Here is a 27170-nt window from a genome sequence, read left to right on the forward strand (position 1 = left end):
TAACCCTCCCAGCTAGATTGAGTGTCGACCTATGAACCAAGAGGTCACAGTTCCATTCCCGATCAGGTATCAATCCCCAGTAGGGAGTGTGCAGGAGGCTGCTGATCAGTGATTTCATCATTGATTCTATCTCTCTCTCCCTCTCCTTTCCTCTCTGAAATCAGTAAAAATATATATATATTTTAAAGTAGTTTCTAACGAATAAAAAAAAACTAGAAATAACCCAAATGTCCATCAACTGGTGAATGAATAAATAATTGTCCCCTAAGCCCTCTGATAGCCCCAAAGGTTTGCATGCGCTCCCGGGCTTGCCAGTCACTCACCACTTGCCTTTAGGATCGTGCCTCCTGCTTACTTAAACTACCGTGTCCCTCACACAAGAGGAGAAATCTTGGAGGCCCTAATCAAAGGCCTTCGGATATTGGAGTACAGATATGATTCTGCTAGTGTGGGAGCTGATGAAGGCAGTGACAAAGATTGGGAAGCCAATGCCTGCAAAAGCCAGCTCATTAAGAAGAAAGGAAAGCAACAGCACTGGGTGAAGAAGTTCACAAACAGGCTATGGATTTGGATATAGAATTCGATGTGCACCTTGGAATAGCTCATACTCGTTGGGCGGCACATGGTGAGCCCAGTCCTCTCAATGGCCATCCCCAGCGCTCTGGTAAAAATAATGAACTTCTTGTTATTTGCAATGGAATCGTCACCAAAAACAAAGACTTGAAACCGTTTTTTGGAAAGCAAAGGCTATGACGTTGAAGCTGAAACAGATACAAAGACAATTGCCAAGCTCCTTAAATACGTGTATGACAACCGGGAAAGGGGAGATAACAGTTTTACTACCTTGGTGGAGAGAGTTATCCAACAATTAGAAGGTGCTTTTGCACTTGTATTTAAAGGTGTTCATTTTCCTGGCCAAGCAATGGGCAGGAGATGAGATAGCCCTCTGTTGGTTGGTGTACGAAGTGAACATAAACTCTCTGCTAATCAAATTCCAGTACTCAACAGAACAGGCAAAGATGAGAAAGGAAGCTGCAGTCTCTCCAGTGTGGACAGCACAACTTGCCTTTTCCCTGTTGAAGAAAAAGCGGTGGGGTATTACTTTGCTTCTGATGCAAGTGCTGTCATAGAACACACCAGTCGTGTCATCTTTCTTGAAGATGATGATGTAGCCGAGGTGGTGGGTGGCCGTCTTTCTACCCATTGAATTAAATGAATGGCAGGGGATCGCTCTGGAAGGGCTGTGCAAACTCCAGCAGATCATGAAGGGCAACTTCAGTCCATTTATGCAGAAGGAAATTTTTGAGCAGCCAGAGTCAGTTGTGAACACAATGAGAGGAAGTCAACTTTGATAACTATACTGTGAACTTGGGTGGTTGCCGTGAGGGGCAAAAGACTGGTGTGAAAGAGATGTCAATATTCTAACAAACTGTTTTATTGAAAATTTATATTTAGCAACTAATATATAGTCATTTGCTTCCATGACAGTATTAAGTTACTTTGGGTAAATTCAGCAACATGAATTCCTAAAGCCACCTTTTACTTTGCGATAAGGAAAGTGTGTCAAAGGATGCTGCTATCACAGTGGATGGAATTGAGCACTTGTGTCCACACAGGTTTGAGTGAACCAACAATCACAGTTCACAATTAACTCATAGTTTTGTTTTTTTAATGCAAAAAAAGCAATAAATTACTATCCCCAAAAAGTGTGATTTTAAATCTCTTTCTTAAGTAGCAGAACTTATAATAGGCATGTGTTCTCATTGCTAAAGTGGCAGTGCCACTAGTAAAGTTATTGAATACTAAGAACTTTAAAATTATTAGCTAAGTGTATTTCTGGTTAATGAATGTCATTAACTTTTGACTTGCAATTTTTATTTTGGAGAACTTCCTGGAATGATAAGGGTGTTTGACAGGTTAATTTGCATGATGATGACATACATGCATCCATTTTTCATCACACAGAACTCAGGATCTGGGCATTTTCCCGTGTGTCAAGTAGACTTCCACAAGGAAAATAATTCATGCGCTACCTGCAAACTTCGGGGAGCAGTTTCTTTTTACTTCTAACTTTTTGAAGGATTATATAACACATGCATTCTCTCATTTGTAACTTTTTCAAATTTTAGGAGTTCTTTGATCATGTGAAGAAACTTTGGGATGATGAAGGCGTGAAGGCGTGCTTCGAGAGGTCAAACGAATACCAACTGATCGACTGCGCACAATAGTAAGTCTGCCTAGTCAGGCCCAGGCCTCTTTGAGGCTAGGATTGCACCACAGGGGTGCTGCCCTCCCAGGGTCACTGACGTCTCTCGAACACTAGGGACAAATATTAACGTCTCACTACAGAAATCAGCTTTCAAAATGAGGTACATGTAGGAGATGGGAAATTGAAATCCAGTAGGAATCAGTGTTTTGGGGAAGAATCAGAAGCATGTGGTATTATTTTTATCCTGACCATTGTTTTCAGTTCTATTTATGTTGACTTCTATAGGGTTATAGGCATAGTGTAAATTATAATGTAATGGGATATTCATTATTATAGTTTAATTTTGTAGCAGGGACCCCAAAAAGTGATACACAGAAGTGAATTAGGACCCTGAGAGTAGATGATGATTAATGATAAGTAAATATTTGGTGAGAAATGTAATGAAGAGAAATAGAAATAAGGAAAAGACTCTGGTGCCGAGGCTGGCTGATTGCTTTTCCCTGAAATTCCTTGGTATTTTAGATTCATTCTATGACTATTAGAGAGTAATGGTCCCCCAGGAAAATGTTAATCAAGAAGTTCTAGATACGTTTGCTAGTTTGATAACAAAAACTGTGTTCAACTAATTGTTTTATATGACTCTTTGGGCAGCAAGAAATCAGCACTTTTATATTTTTAGTCTGTAAACTTTAAAAATCCATACATGTTGAAGGGATTCCATAAGCATAAAATCTGGGAATTCACAGTATTTGGAACCAGCTAATGGAACTATGCTGTAAATACAGATTTCAAGGAGAAAGCAGTTGTGTGGCCACCAGCAGCCCTTTCTCATCCTTAGGAGTTCGGGCACCATCACCATGTGACAGGCACTAAGAGGGGCCAATGGCAGGGCCCAAGGAGGAGGCATTGGATGTGTCCCAGGCACTGACAGGAAGCCAGTCTGGGAGGAGATAGGTGATGGAAGAGTGGCCATAAACAGCTGAGAGAGGTCGCTGTGGCCAGACCCTTCCAAGTGCTTGCCAAGGAACTTGGATCTTCCAAATGCAATGAGTACCCAGCAGCTCCGTGAATGAGGTTCTCAGGGTCACTCTGGCTGCTGTACGGAGAATTAACCAAAGGAGGCAGAGACCTGAATGGGGTTTCTTGGGTCAGATGGTGGCCATAGAGGTGAGCCTTGGGCCTTGAGTGCTAAAGGGACAGAGGTAGGAGGTAGATTGGGTGGGGGCGGCAGTGGAAAGGGGGCAGGGGTAAAGGATGATAAAGCAGTGGGGCATGGAGCCATTTATGGAGATGGAAAAACCTGGGAGATGTTGTTTATGGGAGAACAGAGGAAGGTATCAAGCTCCGATTTGGAAAAGTTAAGTTTGAGACGCCAACATGATATCTAAGGGGCTCAGTGGTTGAGCATCAAACTATGAGCCAGGAGGTTACAATTGGATTCCCAGTGAGGGCACATGCCCAGGTTGCGGGCTCAGTCCCCAGTAAGGGGTGAGCAGAAGGCAGCCAATCAATGTTTTTCTCTTATCACTGATGCTTCTGTCTTTCTCTCCCTCTTCCTTCCCCTCTCTTCATTGAAATCAATAAAAACATATCTTAAAAAAAAGAGAAAGTAGATTAGTGGTTGCCAGGGGTTTGAGGGTGGGATCACTGAGAGTGACTACTAACAGTACAGGGTTTCTTTTAGGGATACTGGAGAATGTTCTGGAATTGGATAGCAGTGATGTTTGCACAAACTTGTGAATTTACTAAAGACCACTGAATTGTATACTTCAAAATGGTGATTGTTATGTTATGTGAAATTGTATTATGTGAGTTATATCTCAATCTGAAAAAAGAAAGATAACAGGGAAGGAAGAAGCAGAGCAGGAAAAGTAACGGGAACACTGGTCAAGCCTGGCCAGCAGGGCAGTCTCCTCGTGGAAACAGGGGTCCTCTTGTCATCTATAGATGAAAGTCTAAGCATGCATTGATAGGACCTGCTTCTTCATCCTCAACCAGCCAGACACTTGCCGCTCTCCAAGCCTGCAAACGCATGCACGTGGGAATGGGAGCTCCCTGGTGATGAAGTGCCTATGCTATGCAGACGAAAAGGCCATGAAGACCTATGTTGTGCTATTTGGCATGCAAGAAATGGACACTTGCTCAGGCAGCTTCAGAGACAGGGAAATTTGCTTTGATTGAGTCTCCAAGCCACTAGTGAGTCTGCGGCACTATAGGGAGCTGCTTTTCTGTTCCTGCTGGCTAAGTGTTTTGACTTCACTTTTCCTGTTTGCTCTTCTCATCCCTTGTTGCTGATCCCAGAGGAAGCAGAGGAGATCAGTTTTGTTAGCAGCCAGGCAGCCTGTTCCCATCTAGCCTTGTCCCCGACCCCATCACACTGGCCCAGTCAATGGCCATTTGCATGGCCCTGACCAGAGGCTGTGCTAAGGCCAGGGCAGCTGGACTGCAGTCTCCCACACCAGGACTGACATGGCTAGAGGCGTGTGGAACAGTTACTATAACCGAGCTTTCAGTACGTATTGTACGACCTGCTTCTCATCCTCAACCAGCCAGACACTTGCCGCTCTCCAAGCCTGCAAACGCATGCACGTGGGAATGGGAGCTCCCTGGTGATGAAGTGCCTATGCTATGCAGACGAAAAGGCCATGAAGACCTATGTTGTGCTATTTGGCATGCAAGAAATGGACACTTGCTCAGGCAGCTTCAGAGACAGGGAAATTTGCTTTGAGTCTCCCAGAAGCCACTAGTGAGTCTGCGGCACTATAGGGAGCTGCTTTTCTGTTCCTGCTGGCTAAGTATTTTGACTTCACTTTTCCTATTTGCTCTTCTCATCCCTTGCTGCTGATCCCAGAGGAAGCAGAGATCGGTTTTGTTAGCAGCCAAGCAGCCTGTTCCCATCTAGACTTGTCCCCCACCCCATCACACTGGCCCAGTCAATGGCCATTTGCATGGCCCTGACCAGAGGCTGTGCTAAGGCCAGGGCAGCTGGACTGCAGTCTCCCACACCAGGACTGACATGGCTAGAGGCGTGTGGAACAGTTACTATAACCGAGCTTTCAGTACGTATTGTACTTTTGGTAAAAATGGGTGCATTTGAAGCATCAAGCAAGCTGTGCAAATGACCAGAGATTATATTTGATACACAGTTCCCCACTTTCCACTGGAAACCTTAAAAACAATCTCTACTGCATTATCCCCCAAAATGCATTTCCTCTAAGTCCTAATAATAAATGATTATGTAGCCATGGAAACAGCTATTTTGGGAGAGAGAAAATTGGATCTTAAGAGCGGGTTTATAAAATCAGACTTTGCTTAATGTAACCTGAAGCTCTGCAGCTGAGAGTATAGGTTCTTATGTTTTGCACCAATGTGTTTACGTACATGCTAAGAGCCTCTCTAGGGGTACATCCATTTGAATAATTGCTTTTAGAATATTCTCAAAGGCAGAGAATGTCCTAGAAAAAAGAAAAGAGCAGTGAGAAAGGTAAAGTGATTTTCTGCTCCGTCTCCTGTTTGCCTTTGCGATCGGTCAGGAGTCCTGGCAACTACGTGTAACCTCTCTCTAGTGCTGACTTGGAGCTCATGGTTCTCAAGTCCTTGAATCTAAGCTTTCAGGACAATCAGGAAATTATTAGCAAAAATGAAATTTGAACTTCAAAAGTTGACTTTTATTTTTTGCAGGTCATTTTAAAATTAGAGAAACGACCATATACTGTTGAATTCATTAAATATATAATCAACTGTCTGGGTACACATACACGTTCTTCTGAACTCTCGTTTGACCTTTATTTTCTGTTTTATTTTCTCGATCTGTGGAGTTGGAAATGTTCCTGTTTATGGGCAGTGCCGTATACTTTTTATAGATATGAAGAATAAACTTAGTGGCAGGGCAAAGTAGGTAGACCAGCTATCTCAGTGTAAGTCGGTCAGCCCCTGGTTATCTGTGTCTCCTATGCTCGTTTGTAAACCCTCGTCCTCGGAAGGAATTTCTAAGAGGGTTTGCTTAGCACCAATGTTTCTATGTGAGTAGGAAACCTGCACTTGTCCTCCTGTGTGTCTCTCCTTTACTCTCCCAGGACTACCATGCTCATAGCACTCTAACTCCAGGTGTGAGGGGGCATTTTTTCCCCACCATGCAATTCTCTGTGACACCAGTTGGTTGTCCTGCAATTTAACTCAATTCTGACACTATCTACTAGAGACAAGGTCAGACCCAGAGGTTAAGGGCTCAGTCCCATCTGGTTGCCCCACTTCAGAGGCCACTTGCACATAGTAGGTCCCCAGGTTACCCACAGCTTCTGTTCAACTTGGCTACAGATCAGAGGTTCCCATGATCTCCTCCCCTTTGGGTTTGATTAATTGCTAGAGCAGCTCACAGAACTCAGGAAAACACTTGCTTATGTCTGCCAGTTTATTAAAGGATACAGATGAACAGCCAGAAGAAGAGATACATAGGGGAGGCCTGGGGATGGGGGGTCTGGAGCCCAGGAGCTGGGGTGTATTAGCCCTCAGGTGCATGTGTGCGTTCACCAACCTGGAAGCTCTCCAAACCCTGTACTGTTGGAATTTTTATGGGCACTTTGTCATGTAAACATGATCCCTCACTACGTCCATTTCCAGCCCCCTGTCTCCTACCTGGAGACTGGGGGTGGGCCTGGAATCATGGCTTGGTCCTTTTGGTGACCAGCCCTGGATGGCTCCAGGAGCCCACCCAGAGTCACCTGACCAGAACAACAAGACCTCTATTATTCAGGACATTCCAAAGGACTTAGGAGCTCTGTGTCAGGAACTGCAGTCAAAGACCAAACAGTAGAAAAAAGGTGCTTCTAGTGCTCTTATAACTTTGGAGGTTACAAGGGTTTCAGGAGCTCTGTGCCAGGAGACAGGGGCAGATAGATATATGTATTTTGTATTATCTCACACTGTGTATGTGGATTATTTAAATCTTTCAGAAAAACTACTCCCTTGAGTGGAAAATCCCAGTGGTTTCCTATGGGACACCTCATTAAATCCTCAGACTTACTACAGAAGACAGGACCCTGGGACTAGCTGGGGCTCTAAGTCCTTGCCCCTCGCACTAGTTTCTGATGCTGTTGCCCATTCACTAGGTATTGTTAGGTTCATTTTGAAGGCTGTGAAAATCAGGCCCTTGAACTATACATGGTAAAATAATAATAATAATAATAATAATAATAATAATAATAATAATAATAATATTTTTCTACCTTAGAGCTATATTTTTCCACTTATTTCTTAGAAGTGAGACCCTTTGTCAAACAGTATTCTGTGTTGGGTAACAATAGTGAGGAGGGGTCAGTGGTGATGAGGAGCCCAACTAGTGGCCCTCAGCCCCTCCCGGACTCCTTTGTGGCCCCTCAGTTGGCCCCAAGACACACCAAGCTCCATAGGGCCCAGTTTAAAAACTAGGGCCAGTTTCCAAAGTTTGTAGCCACAGGACTAAATGCAGTCTACATCAAATACCAAGTCAAAGTGATATTTTCTTAGAATAAATATATCATACCAAAATAGTATTTTTTTAGAATTAAATGTGATAGATGTTCACATCAATCACATGTACTTATTATAAGTTCTGTGTAGCCATTTTGAATAAAATAACATTGAATTTCAATATTCATAGATGACAGTTGAGTTTTGCAGTAGGCTCAACATCCAGTTTTTTCCTGCTGGGGTTGGGTGTATGGAAATATTCTGGTTTATGTAGATGAGTAGTAGCAAATGGTAGCAAAAACTGGTTTGTTTGTTTGTTTGTTTGTTTTCTTTGTTTGCCCTATAATCACAGGAAACATTTTAAGTTAAATTATACAGAAATGTGAAAAGGAGAACTGTAAGAAATTTTCTTCCAAGCTGAATTAATAGCCTCTAACAACTTCTTACAGTAGCTAACATAAATGTGAAGTCTGAAAGATGCTTACATTTTTAAAGACACAATACTGTCTAGTGTGGAAATGTGTCACATTTTCACCTTTGATGATGTGACAGGTACTGTGTGGTGAGAGCTTGGGATGGCCTTTGGTGAAGCAGCGTGCTGCATCCTCTGTGCCTTCGGGGACCTCCCTTCCCGATTATACTGGGGCCAGATGCTGCGCCATCTAAACAGTGGCCAGTGCTCTGCTACAACCTTCCTTCCAGACAGCACATCTGCAAGAAGATGAAATATGTGCATAGTATCTTGACAGTTTGGGTTACACAGATACACGCAGGTGTCAAAACTCAGCAAATGTACACTTAAGATTTGTGTGTATTTGGATCTAAATTTTACATTTTAAAAAAACCATAAAGAAATATTGATGTCTAGATAAAGATCTGCAAGCTGAAATATGTAGAAGGAAGTATACCAGTGTCTACAATTTCCTTGAAATGCATCAAAAATAAGATAGATACATGGATAGATATGTGGGGTTTTTTAAGTATAGTAAAATGGTAATGGCAGAATCTAGATGGTGGGTATTCAAGCGTTCACTATAAAATGATTTCAAGTGTGTTGTGTGTTTGAACTTTTTCATAATAAAATGTAGAGGGGAGGAAAATATACATATGTAGAGATGTGATAAGAAGTCTAAGGGAAAGTCAGAAACAGCAGCACAAATTAACCCATTGGTGGTTCCCCACAAATTGCAACATGGCATTTAAGACATTGGTGTGTGTGAGGGGCTTTTTTTACAGTTCTTTCCTGTGTTCGCTGAATCCTTTGAAACACTTACAAGGAACCCAGGGAATTCATCGAGAACCACTACTGCTATTAACAAAGTGAACAGCTTGCGAATACCTTAAGAGATGTGTCCTGTATTTCTAAGCTTCAAATGGTAGCTGCAAAATAGCTCATCATTATTGAAACTTACCATGTGGGGGTGCTATTCTATGCACATGATATGAGTTAACAAATTGATCCTCACACTAATCCAGGGGTGGGAATGTCCAGCCCAAGGGCCATTACATAAAGCCCCAACAATCATTTGGTCTGGCCCTGCCAAGGCATTAGGGGTGAGTTAGTTAAATGCTTGACCAAATATAGTAGCTAATTTTAAGTTGATGATTTTGTATGGCCCACGAATGATGTTATGACTATCCAAATAGCCCTTGGCAGAAAAAAGCTTCCCCACCCTGCTCTAGACTGTGACCAGGCTGGAGGGGAGACCTGCGGTTATTCCATTATTCAATGAACGTAGTTTCAGGGGATGTTAACTTCTTTTAGCAACCTTACTTAGGTCATATTAACCTTGCAGTCAATGCAACTTCTCAGTCTTCTCAGAAGAAAACTGGTAAATCGACTTATTTTAATTCAAAGATGACCGGTCTTTTGTTTTTGTTAACTTATTGGATTCCCCATTGTTTTTTATTATTGGACCCCAGTGTATCTATGAAACCCTATTTCTAACACTCAGCAGGTGGGTGGTCCCAGGCCAGTTGCTTAGCTCTCTGTGCTTCGGTTTCCTAACCTGTAAATTGGAGGTGTTGATAGTGTCTATCTCCTAAGGTTTGTGAGGATGAGATGAGTTAATTCATGTAAAGTGTTCAGAATAATGCCTGGCTCATCAGTACTTAATAAATGTTAGTTGTCATTATGCTCATAATCTATCACAGTCTCTCATGATTATATTGTAAATGCTCTCACCTAATGAGAATTTGTCATTAAGCAAACTGTAGAACATGGAACATGGTTAAGGAACTGGTTTGCTAACTGCAAGCCAGGGACCCAAAAGAAAGAGAGGGTAAGATGGGGTTGAGCAGAGAAGGAGGCATAAGCCCTCTAGCCCCACTTCAAACAGATTTCTTCTCTTTATTGTATTATTATTATTATTATTATTATTATTATTCTGTTTCTAGAAATGTCACATGTGAGGAAAGAGTCTACTTTGGTGAAAAAAGTAATCTTGGCTAAGCTGCTAATGAGGGTAATGCCCTATCCCTGCCAATCACAATTCAGTTCAGCAAAACCTTATTGGATGCAGTGCCTGCTGTGTGCAGAAAACTTGCTGCCCACTGGGGAGAAGGTTCATGATACAGTAGGTACCCTGTCTCTGCAGTCTGCCCTGTATGCTCTGGCAGAGCTGCCGGGTACAATGGCACCACAGAGGCGGGGGCCCTGGGAGGCTTCGTGGAGAAGGTGGCTTTTGAGGAGGGGCAATAGGCAGAGATGAATGGGATGGAAGCCCAGGCAGCAGAGGGTGGAGCTTCGATTCTCATTCTCCACCCTGATCAAATGATACTCAATTTCCAAGCTTCATTCTGGTTTAACTGGAGCATAGAGGAGGGAAAGAAATGAGAGGATGGAGACCCAATATACCACATAGAGGAGTTCAGCCTTTCTGCCCAGGTTTGGAGCAAGAGAGTGATCTAATCAGAGCCGTTTTAGGAAAATGCACGTAACACCAGCACATCTTTAATTTGTGGTGCAAGACACTTGGCAAGTTATCACAGGAGGCACACGGGGATGGGGAGACTCTGGATCAAAATGATCTCTAAACAGAATGAGCTCTCAGTAATCATCTTCAACCTATCTCATTCGGCAGGTTGGACCTTCTTATATTTTGTTATTGCTGTAGCCGAGCAATCTTTCTAAAAGAAAAAAGCTACAGCACATTGCTGCCATTTAAAGCCTGCATTTTTAAGGGTATAATACATAGTGACAGTTTTTGATGTATGCCCGTGGGTGTGGGTCCCAATACTTCACTGTTCTCTGCCTGCATAATTTAAAACGACAATTTAGCCTGTCAAACTTAAATATGAGTGAAGTTCCTTGGATATTTATGAAACATCAAATAGATAGAATAGTGTTGGCAAATGATGGTGTGTGTGTTTTATTATGAAATCACAGAAAGATATTTGGATGATAGCTGCTGGCAACTCACCAATAAACCGAACTTCCAGCTATGGTAAAAATGTGGTGGTCCGTGATTTTGAAGGTATTTTCAGCCACTGGTGAAATAAAAACGATATCACAGGACTGCAGCCCAAACCGTAATCAGAGATTGCGAGGCGGGACAATAACACATCTCTTGTTTTATAGTTTCATGTATTAGCAATCCATGGTTTCAGGTTCCCCTCCGAAAGTGGAAGTTACCCGTGCAAAGAGAGAAAGCTTTGGTCTGCAGACCTAGCTGACGGCTGGTTTTTAGCCCTCTGCCCAGACACCTGGAGGCCTGACATGTTTAGAGTTGGGACACTTTTTACCAGCAGCTCTAGACACATCCTGCACATTTCAGCAGACATATGCCTACGAAAGTGGGTGTGTGAACATGGCTTTTCAGGAATCTGCTTATTTATATACTTAAAAAACGGGGCATGCCCTAATCGGTTTGGCTCAGTGGATAGAGCGTGGGCCTGCGGACTGAAGGGTCCCAGGTTCGATTCCGGTCAAGGGCATGTACCTTGGTTTCGGGCACATCCCCAGTGGAGAGTGTGCAGGAGGCAGCTGATCGATGTTTCTAACTCTCTATCCCTCTCCCTTCCTCTCTGTAAAGAATCAATAAAATATATTATTTTAAAAAAAAACAAAAACAATAAAACGGGGCAGAACTCAGCGCAGAAAGCAAGTGCCCTAGTCAGCCGGGCCGTCCCCTGAGTCAGATCTGAGCTCGCCGCTAGGGGGCATCCCGCCTTAAGGTCCCTCCCACAGGCCCCGCCCCCAGTGCCTCCGCCCCGCGGGCCCCACCTCCGGACGCCGAGCTCTGACGTCATCGCCTGCGCCGCGTAGCAAAAACAGGAAGTAGGACCAAAACAAAGGAGCGGCAACCCCGAGCGGACCTCCTCGCCGCCTCCCTTCAGCGCCCGCCCGCCTGGCCGTCCACCCCGAGGAGCCGCCCGACCATGTCCAACATGGAGAAGCACCTGTTCAACCTGAAGTTCGCGGCCAAGGAGCTGAGCCGCAGCGCCAAGAAATGCGACAAAGAGGAAAAGGCCGAAAAGGCCAAAATTAAAAAGGCCATTCAGAAGGGCAACATGGAAGTCGCGAAGATCCACGCGGAGAACGCCATCCGCCAGAAGAACCAGGGGGTGAACTTCCTGAGGATGAGTGCGCGGGTGGACGCGGTGGCCGCCAGGGTCCAGACGGCGGTGACGATGGGCAAGGTGACCAAGTCCATGGCCGGGGTGGTGAAGTCGATGGACGCGACGTTGAAAACCATGAACCTGGAGAAGATCTCCGCCCTGATGGACAAGTTCGAGCACCAGTTTGAGACGCTGGACGTCCAGACGCAGCAGATGGAAGACACGATGAGCAGCACGACCACGCTGACCACGCCCCAGGGCCAAGTGGACATGCTGCTCCAGGAGATGGCGGACGAGGCCGGCCTGGACCTCAACATGGAGCTGCCGCAGGGCCAGACCGACTCGGTGGGCACGAGCGTGGCCTCGGCGGAGCAGGACGAGCTGTCCCAGCGGCTGGCCCGCCTGCGAGACCAGGTGTAACCCCGGAGCTCCCCCTGGGGTCTCCCATCGGCGGCCCCGTCTGAAATGCACTCCGTCTGAAACGCACTCCGTCTGCTGGAGAGAGAGGTTGCACACTACAGCCTTTGAATGCTGAACGCTCTTCGATGCTTCCGCCTTCGGGTTTACAGCGCGCTCGGGTATATTAAGAAATTCCAGGCTCTCTCCACCCTTAACTGGATTTTAAAGTTCTGTCTATCTTGTGATAATGTGTATTTTTATAGCTGCCTTTTAACAGGACTCGTTAACTTGGCGTAGATGAGTCTTCCTCAAAAACCTGATCAAATCTCTAGTTCCTGTGTATTCCGTTTTCTGCCTGAACTATCAAAATCGAAGTTTATTTTGAATGTAGTGTCATTGTCGATAATATATAAAATTGACATGCGGTACATGAAAAGAGGAGAGTGATTACTTTGCAGGGTTATCAACACCTCATTCGACTTATTTAATGGACAGTGCCATTTCTGTGTATCCTTTGTGTGTGTTTTTTTGCCATCAAAATAAGACTACAGTTGACTATTAATCTGTTTCATAACTTATGTTAAAATTACCTTAGGACATCCTCGCATAATACGCTTTTACTGTTTACATTCTGTAAATTTTTTTGAAGATTTACAAGGTTTAACATATGACAGTTTCTTTCAGATGAGCTTCTCTAACATTTCTAGTTATTTTCCTATCTCAACACTTTAATTACATTTCTTATAAAATGTTAATTAGCATGGCAGCCACATTACTTACCCTAACATTGCCAAAGAACTGCTGATTGGTTTGAGAAAACCCTGAGACTGTGTGTTTGTGGGTTTTGTTTTGATTTTAACAACCAAAAATAGAGTTAAAATTAGAACAGCATTTTAAGTTCTAATTATTTGCATCTATTATGTTGTTCTTAAGACAATACCTTAAAAACTTTGGAAATGTAAGTTGGAATGTTTTACTTAGCCACGCAGCCAGAATGAAGTGTGTGTGGGGGGTGGGGGGGGGAGATGCAGGATGGGACAGCGTGCTTGACCCTCTGAGGTTAGGACTCACCTGTGCTGCCTTCCATCCTTCTGGAAGAGCAGGGTGTATTTTCTAGCTGAAAAGGAAATCCTGTAGCCAAAACCTTCTTAGCCTCAAAGCATGAAGAACACCAGTTTGCTTTTGCCTTGACAAGTCTGTTAATCTAACTTGAATACTTACAGATATTTTAAATCCCTCCTTTCCTTCACTGGAAGATTTCTCCAACAGAGAAAACCAGTGTTTCAAAAGGTAACTATAGGGACTCTCCCAGACCCTTTGAAGGATTCACTGTTAATGACATATTTTCCAGTGTGACCGAGTGTGGTTAAGGGGAGAAAACAGCACATATATGTAGAGGAGAAGCGCCCCTTAAATTTAAGTGTCTTTATATCTGACTGGTGGTTGTTGTGAAGTCTTCTCTAAAGGACACCTGTCCATTGTCTGTGCCACATCTTTGTAGAACTCCCTCCTTTCGATGTCTCCTCTCATCCACCTGGTTGCACAGAGGCGACTGTGTGAGTTCAGCATGAGTTGTAACCCCTCTTTAGACTGGAACAAATAATTAAAACTTTGAAAATAGCTTAGTGTTGAGTCCTTTGGTAAATTGATGACCCTTTTGTAATAGAAATATTCCCAACAATATTCATCTATTTTGTGAGATTAAACAATGCTTGAATAAGCTTGAACTTTCTTAAAATATGTTCATTTTAAACTATATGGATGTAAATTTTTAGGAACCATAAGTATTATTTCGAAAGCACATTAGACCCATGAATTTCCTTATTTTTGCAGTTGATGAAATATTGAAGTGTAAACCACAGAAGTTTGTCAAATAAATCATCTTAAACTGCATGTTACTACATGTAAGTGTGCATTCTGTTTAAGAGTATTTAAGAACAATAATTCAGAGGTAGGTTTGGTTCAGAAAGTCTGGTATTTTTCCAAACTCACTACGTGAATGTCTGTTCAGGTAGCATGGAATTTTCATGCACGTTTCTAGAAGCCTATTTCTAGCTATTACTTCTTTATTGTGATAGTTTATTAAAGGCAACAAGATTCTCCCTCACATTGAAACTTTTCCAGGCAACAGATACAATTTTCAAAAGGATCCAACTCAAACATACCAAGGAAATAGTTAATCTCCCATGCAACTACTAATAGTTTTTACTCTTTATTTCTCCTTTTTACTTTTCTGCCTTCAATGTACAGTTTCTAACATGGATTTAGAATATACTTTTATTTATGAACAATTTAGATTATTTCAGTTCAATTACATGTGCACTATTGGAGAACTAGCTTACTAAAGCTATTTCTTCTTGAAGGAATGTTAATGTATATGTGTACCTTTTAGATAGTGACATGCTGTGACTGTTGGACACTGTGTACCTACCCAGCTGTCTTTGATTTGGAAAAGAGACACCTAAAATAAGTACCAGTCTAAACCTTATTACCTGAGCATAGTCTCAGGCAGCCAGACAATCTCACGTTGTGAAGCAGAAGCGAGGGACTTTCTGTTCTAGATTCTTCCTGTGCAATATGCACAACACCCTCTTGGAGGCATTTCTGTAGCCAAAATCCAAAACTCAAGACTTTGAGTACTTTTGACAAAAAGCCACTAGCCATTTGGCATTGAACAAACTGATGGGCAAGCCCCTGTCATTGTTTTAATCAACTGGCATTAATAAAATGCCTGCCTGGTTTACCTAGGTTTCATTGTTTTAATCAACTGACTGGCATTAATAAAATGCCTGCCTGGTTTACCTAGGTTCATGTTTCTACGGCTGGATTGTTTCTCTACAACCATATGGAACAGGACAGACAGTGTTTCTCTTGGTCATGATTGCTGGGCCTGGTGTGGTCCGAAGCTCAGTTGGCTCCTGCTAGGGTAGTGGGTAATTGGTCATTGCATCTGGCCCTGATGTCAGCCATGGCATCATTCTGGCTGGTTTCCCCAGGGTTTAGTCAGTGGGATGTTCCATTTTGTTTGATGCCAACCAGAGCCTTGTTCTGAGGGCTCAATGATTAAGGGGGAGGCGGGGGGCTTGTTCAAGGGAGAGGAAGGTGGCTAAGTCAGAGTTTTGGATGAGGCCAGGTTTAATCAAAAGGGGTGGAAAAAAGGAGAAAAGGTCAGATTAAACAAAAGAGGGTTTCTGCGTGGTTATATAAGCAGCATGGATCTTAACCCTGCTGCTCTTTGTGACTCCATAGTATTTTTATATCATGAAAATAAGTATCTTGAAATCAATTTCAGTAACACTGAGAAAAGGTTTTTACTTACCTTGACAGAGTTCCAACTTGGTAAATTTTTCACAGAGATAATATTAAATATCTACACTAATAAAAGAGAAACATGGTAATTAGCGTACGACCGCTACCCTTCCCATTGGCTAATCAGTGAGTATATGCAAATTAACTGTCAGCCAAGATGGCGGCCGGCAGCCAGGCATTTCTCCTTTTTACTTTTCTGCCTTCAATGTACAGTTTCTAACATGGATTTAGAATATACTTTTATTTATGAACAATTTAGATTATTTCAGTTCAATTACATGTGCACTATTGGAGAACTAGCTTACTAAAGCTATTTCTTCTTGAAGGAATGTTAATGTATATGTGTACCTTTTAGATAGTGACATGCTGTGACTGTTGGACACTGTGTACCTACCCAGCTGTCTTTGATTTGGAAAAGAGACACCTAAAATAAGTACCAGTCTAAACCTTATTACCTGAGCATAGTCTCAGGCAGCCAGACAATCTCACGTTGTGAAGCAGAAGCGAGGGACTTTCTGTTCTAGATTCTTCCTGTGCAATATGCACAACACCCTCTTGGAGGCATTTCTGTAGCCAAAATCCAAAACTCAAGACTTTGAGTACTTTTGACAAAAAGCCACTAGCCATTTGGCATTGAACAAACTGATGGGCAAGCCCCTTTCATTGTTTTAATCAACTGACTGGCATTAATAAAATGCCTGCCTGGTTTACCTAGGTTCATGTTTCTACGGCTGGATTGTTTCTCTACAACCATATGGAACAGGACAGACAGTGTTTCTCTTGGTCATGATTGCTGGACCTGGAGTGGTCCTGATGTCAGCCATGGCATCATTCTGGCTGGTTTCCCCAGGGTTTAGTCAGTGGGATGTTCCATTTTGTTTGATGCCAACCAGAGCCTTGTTCTGAGGGCTCAATGATTAAGGGGGAGGCGGGGGGCTTGTTCAAGGGAGAGGAAGGTGGCTAAGTCAGAGTTTTGGATGAGGCCAATTTTAATCAAAAGGGGTGGGAAAAAGGAGAAAAGGTCGGATTAAACAAAAGAGGGTTTCTGCGTGGTTATGTAAGCAGCGTGGATCTTAACCCTGCTGCTCTTTGTCACTCCATAGTATTTTTATATCATGAAAATAAGTATCTTGAAATCAATTTCAAGAACACTGAGAAAAGGTTTTTACTTACCTTGACAGAGTTCCAACTTGGTAAATTTTTCACAGAGATAATATTAAATATATTTAAATAAATGTATATGTTAAAAGTAAATGATTTTTAAATAAATCATCTCTTCATGATCCCTTCCTTATCCCTTTTCATGATCAATTACATGGGCATAAGAACTCTGTGACTTTTAAGTTATTTTAGAAGAGGAGCAGAAATAGATGAGAAATAAACAATAAATTGCTATTTTGAACCAATATCAAACAGAAAGAAGATCTAAATGATGAGAATAAAAACGCTTCTGCAAACATAAATATCCTCAGCTGTAGCAGAAAATGGAAGAAAATCTAAATAAAATGCTTTTTAACTACTTTTTTAAAATATATTTTTATTGATTTCAGAGAGGAAGGGAGAGGGATAGAGAGAAACATCAATGATGAGAGAGAATCGTTGACCGACTGCCTCCTGCATGCCCCCTACTGGGGGGGATTGAGCCCGCAACCCCGGCATGTGCCCTTGGGAACCGAACCTGGGGCCCTTCAGTCTGCAGACCGACGCTCTATCCACTGAGCCAAACCAGCTGGGGCTAACTACTTTTTTATAGTGCCCATATGAGGGTGATGTTTTACAGTTGTAATTCAGTATTGCCTTACAACTATGTATCTAGTGTGAATGGATGGTCTATAAGGGGGATTCTTTAATCTGGTGGCATATTTAAGAAGACAATGTAAGCTTTAAAATGTAGTCATGTGAAATTCTGTGTATGATTAGTAAGACCCTTAAAACTCATCTCTATTTACAGGGTGCCCCACAGAAGTGCATACACACTTTAACAGCTGATAGCTCAATTTTGAAAATGAAATGTATTTTAATAAACACTGCCTTTATAATTATTCAGAGTGTGTGTATACATTTTTGTGAACGCCCTGTATTATCTTAAGAGCCCTGATACGAAGTACTTCTACAACATGCTGAGAAATATGTGGGTTGAACCAAAGACCTAGGCAAAATGTGGCAGAAATTTATAGATTCTTATTTTATTCCTTTATTCCTCAGAGAGTGTCTCAAAGAACTGGGGAATGCATTCACATGCCGGGGGAATTTTCACTTTTTATTTTATTGCACAAACTTGAAACCTAGGCACTCAGAACACCAGTCAGCACCAGTAACAATTCAGGAGATGCTCTTGGAAATGTTCATTGATGCTTCTCAGAGCTCCCTTAGATGGTTAAGCATCAGAGCTGGAAAAAACTCGAATACCCATCCTGGAGTCTGAGGATGGGAAAAGAACTTGACATCTTTGCCTTTGTCATCGACATCTCAGAACCATGTATTTTTAGCAGCATTCAGGAAGGTACTCCCCCATCCATCAGAACCTTTTCATGTATTTTTTTTAGCCATATTCCATTGTTTCTACTTATACTACTTATTAACATGTTAATCGAGTCACCCACCTCCCTCCACCCTCTCTGCATCCTGATAGAAATTGGTTGCTTCCTAAACTCTATAACCAAAGGCTTCGTGTTTTGTTTAATTTTCAGTTCCTTCCAGCCCTTTTCATCAGAAACTATTGGTTTCTGTGTCACATGTCAGATTATCCATCTCCAGCCAGGAGAACGGATCCTTTCTGAATCAAGTTATTGTAGCCCATGGGTTGGGGTTAGGGGCAGGGAACAATTCAGTCCCCATCCGAGACCCTCCTGGAGGTCTGGGCTACAGTCCAGAGCTCCCTTTGCAGGGGCAGAAACCTCTTCCTCCATCACAGAATCTTTTGGCTCCTTTCCTGCTAGACGGTCAGGCACTCAGTGCGTACTTCACCCAATTCAAGACCAGCAAGCACTTAGCCAAACTGCATTGTGGTTTTCAAACCTGGGGCCTTCCTGTTTCTCCAGCTCCCAGGCGGTCCCCTCCTGTGGCATTTCCTCAGTTGTTTGTACTCTGTCCAAACTGCTCCATCTCAGGCACCAGCCCCGCACGCCAGGCCAATTCACCTACCCCTGGTATGCGTGGAGCAGCACCTCCCGGAAGGGCCACAGGCAGATCAGGGTCCCTCTGGCCGCTCAGTGGCACTGCCACCTCCTCCCACAGCAGGCAGTGCAGTCACAGGCACCTCCTCCCACAGCTGCTTCCCCTGGCGTGGGCCTGGCCCTGGCTTCCAGCTGAAATGGCCTCAGTTGGGACACTGCCCTCACCGCCCTTTGTCTCTGAACGGATATCTCTAACACCAGCAGATCCACCCTAGCCCCTCGCCACAGCCTGCTGGTGGCTCCCCTGCTGCAGAGTTGGTTGCCTCTTGTTGCAGCTCTGAGGTAGGTCTTGGTCCTAGAGCAGCCGGGCCTTGTGCCAAATCAAGGGCGCATGGATGGAGGGGCACCAACATGCCATCCCCGCAGCAGGACACTGGGACTATCCTTAGCGAGGAGTGAAGGTGACCACGACAGTTAAGTGGTCTTGCTGTGTCCTTGGCCTCCCTCTTGCCTGTGCTGAAAGCATCTTAAGACCTGCAGTGCAGGCTGGTGGGGTGCTGGTGGGGGATCGAGCAGAGATGGGAGATAGCACCTCTGTGCTATGCAGAATGCCCCAAGTACAAGGGCTTAGGAGAAGGCCCGATCTTTGCTTCACTTCACATACCCAGTGATGGTGCCCAAACCTTCCAGTGTTGGACAGGCAGGGGAGCCGGCCCCTGTCCCTGTCTACGTCACATACACTCTCCTCAGTGTAGGAGCCTCGCCCTGGCCACGGGGGCACCCACGGCCGGAGAACCTGGGCCACTGAGCCCACTCCCTCTCCTCACGCTCCCCTGCCCTTCTGAAGCCCTGCTGCCCACTCTTTCCCCAGGTGCCCTCTGACCACAAGCTACCAGTCCCCACCAGCTCCTGGGTCTTGACTATCCGTGTCCTTTGGGGGCTGGGCCTCTCAGCCACCTGCTCGCTTACCTCTTCCAGGTCCAGGAGGAGAGGGGAGCAAACGTCACTCATCAGACAAGTAATCAGGGGTCAGGTCTTCGGAGGTGCCGGGGGACACCTGGGCCAGCCAGACAAAGGCCTGTTCTGGGCAGCTTGCGTTTTGTAGGAAGAAACAGACAATAAACAAATGAATGTAAAACATGTCAGGTCATGCTAAGCACTTTGTAGAAAAATAAAGCCAGGTTGGCATGGAGGTGGACAAGGGTGCTGTTTTAGACAAGATGCACAGGGTGCCTCTGCCGGGTGAGCGGGTGGTGCAGCGGAGGGCGCGCACCTGTCTTCTAACACCTGCAGGTGCAGTGTGATCTCCTTTCCTGCTGCTTACTCCTCCCTGCCTCCTGTTGTGTCTCATATCAGACCTCTGGGACCAGTCTTATAGCTTCTGCCAGGTGTGCCCCCCAGATTAAACCTGCGCGCGCGCACACACACACACACACACACACACTCCTAAGGTTCCAGACCTTATCAGGAACTTACTACGCTAAAGGAACATCTCTCACTTCTCATTTTGTATTTACATCCCACCATGGCCTTCCTCTACTAGCTTAGCCTTGGAAGGAAGTCTGTGCCCCTTCCAATTTCTGAGTGGTCCCTCACCACCACCCCTCCCCGCCCCCCCCCCACCCTACAACACTGGAAAAGAGGGAAGAGGGAAGGCAGAGGGAAGAAGGTAGAAGAAGGTAGTTCTGGTAGCATGACTACGTCAATCAGGACTGTTACGCTACTTGGGCAGACACATGTGCAGGAAGGGAAATGGGAGCTTCCCTCGGCTCCTACTGCCCTGTCCTGTGCTGGTGTGGCTGTCCCAGTGTCACCCACGACCCAGGAGAAGGGAATCTGAGGACTTTCTGAGCACTGCTGGCTCTCGTTTCAGCTTCCTGGAGAGAATCGACAGCGTCAGCCTGGTGGACTACACCCCCACAGATCAGGTACGTGAACTCAGAGCTGAGCCACCTGTTGGAACCTCGTGAGGTCAAAGAAATTGTCAGTATTAGTCAGTGATTGTCTTTAAATGGATTAAGGAAAATTTTCTTCAAATAACTACTTCTTGCAAATTATGTTGTCCCTGCATGTACAGGTGGTATGTTTGCTATGCCCTGTTAATGGCCCGTAGACTTAGCTCTCTGAAATGTACTAAATTTCTCCATTCCCAATATCAAAATAATGTTATCTGTGGGATAGGACTAAGCAATTCCCATTCCTCTTGGAGCTCTCCACAGAAAACTAAACCTTTGCCTCCCTCGCTTCATAAACCCTGCCCATCCTGCTTCTGGCCCTGGTCTGAGTCACAAACCACAGCACACTCTCCAGGGGTTTAGCCAGGAAAATTACCCCTTTGCAAGTAGCAGAGAGGGACCTTCCGTGGCCCCCAAACCTTTGACCCTCAAGCATCTGTAGAGACTTGGAGAACCATGAATTGTTCAGCTTAAGCGCCCTCTGGACGCCTCTAGAGCTCAGTGAGCTCCAAAGAAGTTAGGGGGCTCCGTTCAGACTGCCTCTGCAACACTCCCCTGTCTGCGTCCCCCATCCCCCGTCCCCCTTGCCGTGGGATCTCAGGGAGGCTCTCTCTTCTCTGCGCTGCACGTCCTGGAGGTCTGAGCTCCTCTCCATCCCTCAAGCCCACCTGTCTCTGGGGCTGACTCTGAGAGAGCACTCAGTTACCTGGCAGAGCCACGGAGCCTTCCCAGCCTTGAGTCATTCATCCCCATGAGGCTCCTCTCTTCGGGCTGAGAGGGGAGGACCACTTCCCAGCTTCCGGAGAGATTGCAGTGTCTGCCTCATTAACACCACAATGGATTTGTGATCAGAAAAAATACCCTGACATCTGGCAAGTGTACAAGAGATGTCAGCTTATAAAATTATGGCTTCCTCATCCCCTCCCGGCCACAGTCATCTTTCATCTTAGCAGAGAAGTGTGCGGGGAAGAGAGGAAATCTTAACTCTGTTAGCACCCAGTCCAAAGCATCCATGATCTGTGAGTGCAGTTGCACTTCCTTTGCTTTCTTGCCCAAATGGCTCTAAACCCAGACAGCTGGTTCTCGGTTATATCGGTTATATCAGGAGAGTGCAGGCAGCATCTCGCCCACAACCTTAAGGGAGGGGGGTGTGGTTGTCAGGAGCACAACAGTGGCTACACTCATCGGTGATTAAAAATAAAAATCCTGAAAAAAATAAAAACACAGCTATCAAGTCTCTAAGACCAAACCGATGCATTAACTGTGACTTTCTTGGGGTGGGGGTCGGGGAGGGAGACGGAGCACCTCTGTCTGAGTTTTAAGGACTGCACTGCTGTTGCTCTTACAATGGAAGAAACCGCTATTTGAAAAGCTCCGTGATGCTTGCATCCCGGGCTTCCCTTCTGAAGGAGAGCAATGGCTCACTTGGTCTGCTTTTCTCTTCCTGCTCCAGGACCTTCTCAGATGCAGAGTTCTGACATCAGGGATTTTTGAGACCCGATTCCAAGTGGACAAAGTGAACTTTCAGTAAGTGTGTTGCTGGGAGCAGGCCTGCTGCGGGGCTGTGGGCAGGAAGCCCTCCCTGCTGCCGTCTGGGGCCTACTGGGCATGGGGCCGGGAGACCCAGCAGAGAGCCAAATGGATTGCCATCCTTCCGGAGAAGTAAATGTGACTGTGTGGTCCTGAAGTGCATGCAGTGAGTGTAGGGAAGGGAGGGATCCAAGACTGGAGAGGCCTGCGAAGGTGAGAAAGACCCCAGGCATTGGTGGGGCAGGTGGAGAGAAACTGCTGCCAGAAACGTGGGCAGAGGGATGCGCTGCACAGGCCGCCCTGAGAAGAGGAGCCCAAGCCACCCCATGACCACAGGGCCAGCGCTGTGACCCGGAAACGACTGGCTGTGGACGCCCAGGCTGGCTCCCTGGTGCAGACCCGAGGCTGCCCGAGCAGCCTGCCGAGGCCGCGCAGGCCGAGGTCACACAGGCCGAGGTCACACAGGCCGAGGTCGCACAGGCTGTGCTGCAGGCGGGCAGCGTGAAGAAGAGCACAGAGTACAGGGTGTGTCCTCACACCCCAAGTAATTATCGTCCTCTTCTCCTTCCACAGCATGTTTGATGTCGGTGGCCAGAGGGACGAGAGAAGAAAATGGATCCAGTGCTTTAACGGTGATTTCTATGCACCCTCAAGAAAAGGGGATGAATTCTCCCCTCACTCCTGCCACTATGTTTAAGTACCTTTGCATGAGATCATCTATAAAATGCCTTAAATATGATTCTCATAAGTAAGGAATTTAAGTATCCCCAGCTCCCATTTGCCATTTGCTAATATGGGTGGACTCCTGTCCGGGCACGTGGCTGAAGGACCAGTTGCACACACAGTGCTGGTTCAAGTCTTTCTCACGGTCAGGGAATGACAGTCACCCTGCAAATGGTAGCAGTTGGATGTGTGCTTTATCATCACCCCCAGTGACATCTGTCTAACTTCCTCTCTTCTCCCCTCAGACGTCACCGCCATCATCTACGTGGCAGCCTGCAGTAGCTACAACATGGTGATTCGGGAAGATAACAACACCAACAGGCTGAGAGAGTCCCTGGACCTTTTTGAAAGCATCTGGAACAACAGGTTATAAAAATAATAAGTTCAGTCTCACCCCTGGATTGCAAATTTTCTTTAATTAAAAGTATCACTCAGCTCACTTTTATTATTGTTCTCCAGACATAGCCATTCGTTCCTTAACAGTAAATCCAAAAACTGCAAGAAGTAGCTTTTTTAGTCCATCTCACACACAGACATACTTAACATGGACCGTTCCTTGATGGAGCTCTGCTAGTGCTTTGTGAAGAAAATTTATTATTCCTCACTTAAGGACATTTTTTTCCCCATTGATTTTTAGAGAGAATGGAAGGAGGGAGGGAGGAAGGGAGAGAGAGAGAGATCAATTGGTTGCCGGGGCGGGGGATCACACCTGCAACCCAGGTACGTGCCCTTGATTGGGAATCGAACCCACAACCCTTAGGTGCAAGGGCCAACGCTCTAACCACTGAGTAACCAGCCAGGGCGGTGAAGAAAATTTAAATCTCTGTTTTGAGAGCCTAAGATTATATCTAGGGTACAAAATTGGTTTGGTTTGGTTTGGTTTTCAGAATTTAGAAAGTGCCAGTTTTAAGCATCCACATATAGCTAGGTGACCCCTATGATCAGTTACAGTTCTTGTCTGAAAGTGCTACTACTGCACATGAGCGAACGGCACACACACACACCAAACACTGCACATGGAGTTAAAAATCAGTGTCTTCTGAAATATTTGGGGAGAAATAGCACCATGGAGGTCAGAAACATAAGCTGTCCTTGCAAAAGGCCAATAGGTTATCAGGCCAATATTTCTCTAATAAAGTGCTCAACAGCTGTTCTTATTTTTATACTATTAAGACAGTGGGAAAGAACGAGTCAAGAAATACTGGGTATACACAGAAATGTTGGAGTCATTAAAATAAATACAATTATAGATATAGATATAGACACACACAGTCACATGGGAAAATGACCACAACGTTGTTAAATGAAAAGGCAGATTTAAAAACACCTTGAACTTATTTTTATAAACATGATAAATATGTGTGAGGATAGAAAAAAAATGAAAAGTCAAAACATAATAGTTGTCTCTGGGTATAATTACATTTTATTTTTTCCTATCTACTTATTTTTCTATAATTAAAAATTCATTTTTACAAGGACTATGTATTTTTTTAATCCTCACCCGAGGATATTTTTTTATTTTAGAGAGAGGAAGAGGGGAGAGAGAGACAGAGAGAGAGAGAGAGAGAGAGAGAGAGAAACACCTCAGTTGCCTCTCGAACACACTCCAACTGGGAATCAAACCCATAACCTAGGTGTGTGCCCTGACCAGGAATACAATCGTCCAACCAGCTGAACCACACCAGCCAGGGCAAGGGCTGTGTATTTTGTAACCGGAAGAAACCTTAAGGCTATTTCCATGTGGGGGAAGAATGGGTTGTGTTTCTAATTCCTGGTAAGATTCCTGTGCGCTACTCATCAGCTTGATTCCTTCGAAGGAATGGACTTGCTAAAGGCTTTGCTGATGTGCACACTGAACTCGTGTTAAGCCAGTTTCCAGCGTCTATCGAAATGAGACAGAGAACTTTCCCGCCTGCACCTCCACGGTGCCTGAGCCCCCCCACCCCACCCCCAGCCTGACCTGTCCAGCGCCGGGATCTAGAATCTAGATCTGATGAACATTCTGCCCAGTCTGGAGAACTCAGACCTGCTCAGAGGTGGCAGGAAAAACCAAGCCAGCCGCAACGATGTTCTGTGCCATTAGCTCAGGAGTCCTGTATCTTATTAACAACGCTGTAACTTCTTCTAGTTTTCTGACACTTTCTTAGTAAGGTACACCCACCATAAATAATCCAAGTGTATTTCTTACATAAGTAATCCTTAGCTTTGGTACCAGTACGTGTATGTCCCCAGGGAAGATAAGGTAGAAGGCGCTAAAACTGCTGAGTCAGCTGCCATATTTAGTTACCATTTTAAGAATGTCTTTCTTGGGGCCGAGTGCGGATGGAGATACCGGCCTGTCGGGCAGTGCTAAGGCCGATTCCCGCCAGGAAGGCGGCAGTGCTCTCCTCGTCACTGAGTTCCTCCTGCGCTCGCTGTCCTTTCCCACAGAGTGGGTGTGCAATGTGTGTGTTTATTTCTCCTTTTCAGGTGGTTGCGGACCATTTCTATCATCTTGTTCTTGAACAAACAAGATATGCTGGCAGAGAAAGTCTTGGCAGGGAAGTCAAAAATTGAGGATTATTTCCCAGAGTATGCAAATTACACTGTTCCTGAGGATGGTAAGGCTTCAAAACAAGCTTCCCCCGATTAAGGAAAAGACTTCATTGTTCAGTAGCCCAATAACTATAGTTCCAACGGTTCTGATGGCTCTAGGACACTCAGTTAATTAAAATCACTCCTCTTGACGGCTGCCCCTCCCTAAGGTAGGAGCGGCCTAAGACGTCCGGGTCGGCTTCCATTTGTAAAAATTGCAGTTGGACTTTCCACCTGAACTGTGCAGTTGGAGAGAGGACAGTTTGGGGGTGAATCTGTTACCTGTTGGGGTAAGTTGTGCCTCACCTGGGCCTCAGTCAGCCCTTTACATTGACCTGCACGCTGAACCCTCCCAGTAGCCCTACGTGGGAGTTTTCGTTGTTTGTTTTCTTGTGGGAAGTGAGGCTGAAAGAGGTAAAGCCACTTGTTCAAGGTCACTCAGGTGGAGCCTGTGAGGACCTTTCCTCCGGAGCCCGGGCTTTCCGCCCCGTGTTTACGTCTCTTGTCTGAGGGGTGACTTTGGCTATGACGTTGGTGATTCCCATTAGGGTGCTCCTGGGAACGGGACTCCAGTGCGAAGGCAGGAGGCCCTGCCCGGCAGAGCTGTTTCCAGCTGCTGCTCTGCAGTTCTGAGCAGACCCGGGGCTACCAGAGTCTCGGAGGACAGGTTTGTTTATAGCAAAATCACACCACTTCTTACGTTTGAATCCCACTCTGGATCGAGCAGAATGAAAAGGACTTTCCTAGAAACTCCAGCTGAGAAGGTGGGAAAACTCATCAGCCTCTTTGCACGGACCTCAGCCAGCCCAGGGGTGTGCTGCCCAGGGCTCAGGTGGCTAACCCCCGCCCTAGGGGGTGTTCAGAGCACCCCTGGTGCTGCCCTCTCTGTTGCTGATTTCCTGTCTCCTGACAACTGACTCTGCCTTAACTTCCCTAGTCCCCAGCCCCCCTTCCCTGACCCATCCAGTCAGCACTGTGGAGCTTACCTCACTGTCCACCCAGGATGACACACGCTTCCTTTTCCCTCCTTTGGGCCCTGGCCCTGACCCTCAGCTCAGCTATGGATCTGGTCAGTGCAGCTCCTCTCCCAGGCTCCCTGATTCTGGTCACTCAACTTTCCAGAAAACTCTTTGGACTTCTGAAACACTTCTCAAACATGCGTAAGATCCCTATCAACATTGACTTAATCTCCCACAAACTGAGGCCAGTCCTGACCTGTCCAGGAAATAGAGCTGCACCTCCCCACACCCCTGAGCAATACTGCGCTCCTCCCCCACACCCTTAGTCACACTGTGCTCCTCCCCTGCTCATTGCTCCCTCCCCTCTGCACCGGGCCTGCCCTGGCAC

At 45.3% G+C, this 27170-nt stretch overlaps 2 protein-coding genes across 6 annotated transcripts in view; both read left to right on the plus strand.

Annotated features, from left to right (window-relative positions):
• GNAL (guanine nucleotide binding protein (G protein), alpha activating activity polypeptide, olfactory type) overlaps nucleotides 1-27170 on the plus strand; it is an 87712-nt gene that overhangs the window by 57823 nt on the left and 2719 nt on the right. For all 5 annotated transcript variants that reach the window (XM_005866901.2, XM_005866903.2, XM_005866902.2 and 2 more), the window contains 6 exons: nucleotides 2130-2227; nucleotides 20915-20969; nucleotides 22450-22523; nucleotides 23100-23158; nucleotides 23495-23615; nucleotides 25719-25849. In XM_005866901.2, the coding sequence (XP_005866963.1) occupies nucleotides 2130-2227; nucleotides 20915-20969; nucleotides 22450-22523; nucleotides 23100-23158; nucleotides 23495-23615; nucleotides 25719-25849 (538 nt within the window). The remainder of the gene's footprint in view (nucleotides 1-2129; nucleotides 2228-20914; nucleotides 20970-22449; nucleotides 22524-23099; nucleotides 23159-23494; nucleotides 23616-25718; nucleotides 25850-27170) is intronic.
• On the plus strand, nucleotides 11903-14514 carry CHMP1B (charged multivesicular body protein 1B). The gene has a single exon (XM_005866900.2). It carries the CDS (start codon nucleotides 12038-12040, stop codon nucleotides 12635-12637), a length of 600 nt encoding a protein of 199 aa, XP_005866962.1. The 5' UTR covers nucleotides 11903-12037; the 3' UTR covers nucleotides 12638-14514.

Source organism: Myotis brandtii, unplaced genomic scaffold (genome assembly GCF_000412655.1).
Source record: "Myotis brandtii unplaced genomic scaffold, ASM41265v1 scaffold240, whole genome shotgun sequence".
NCBI classification, from domain to species: Eukaryota; Metazoa; Chordata; class Mammalia; order Chiroptera; family Vespertilionidae; genus Myotis; species Myotis brandtii.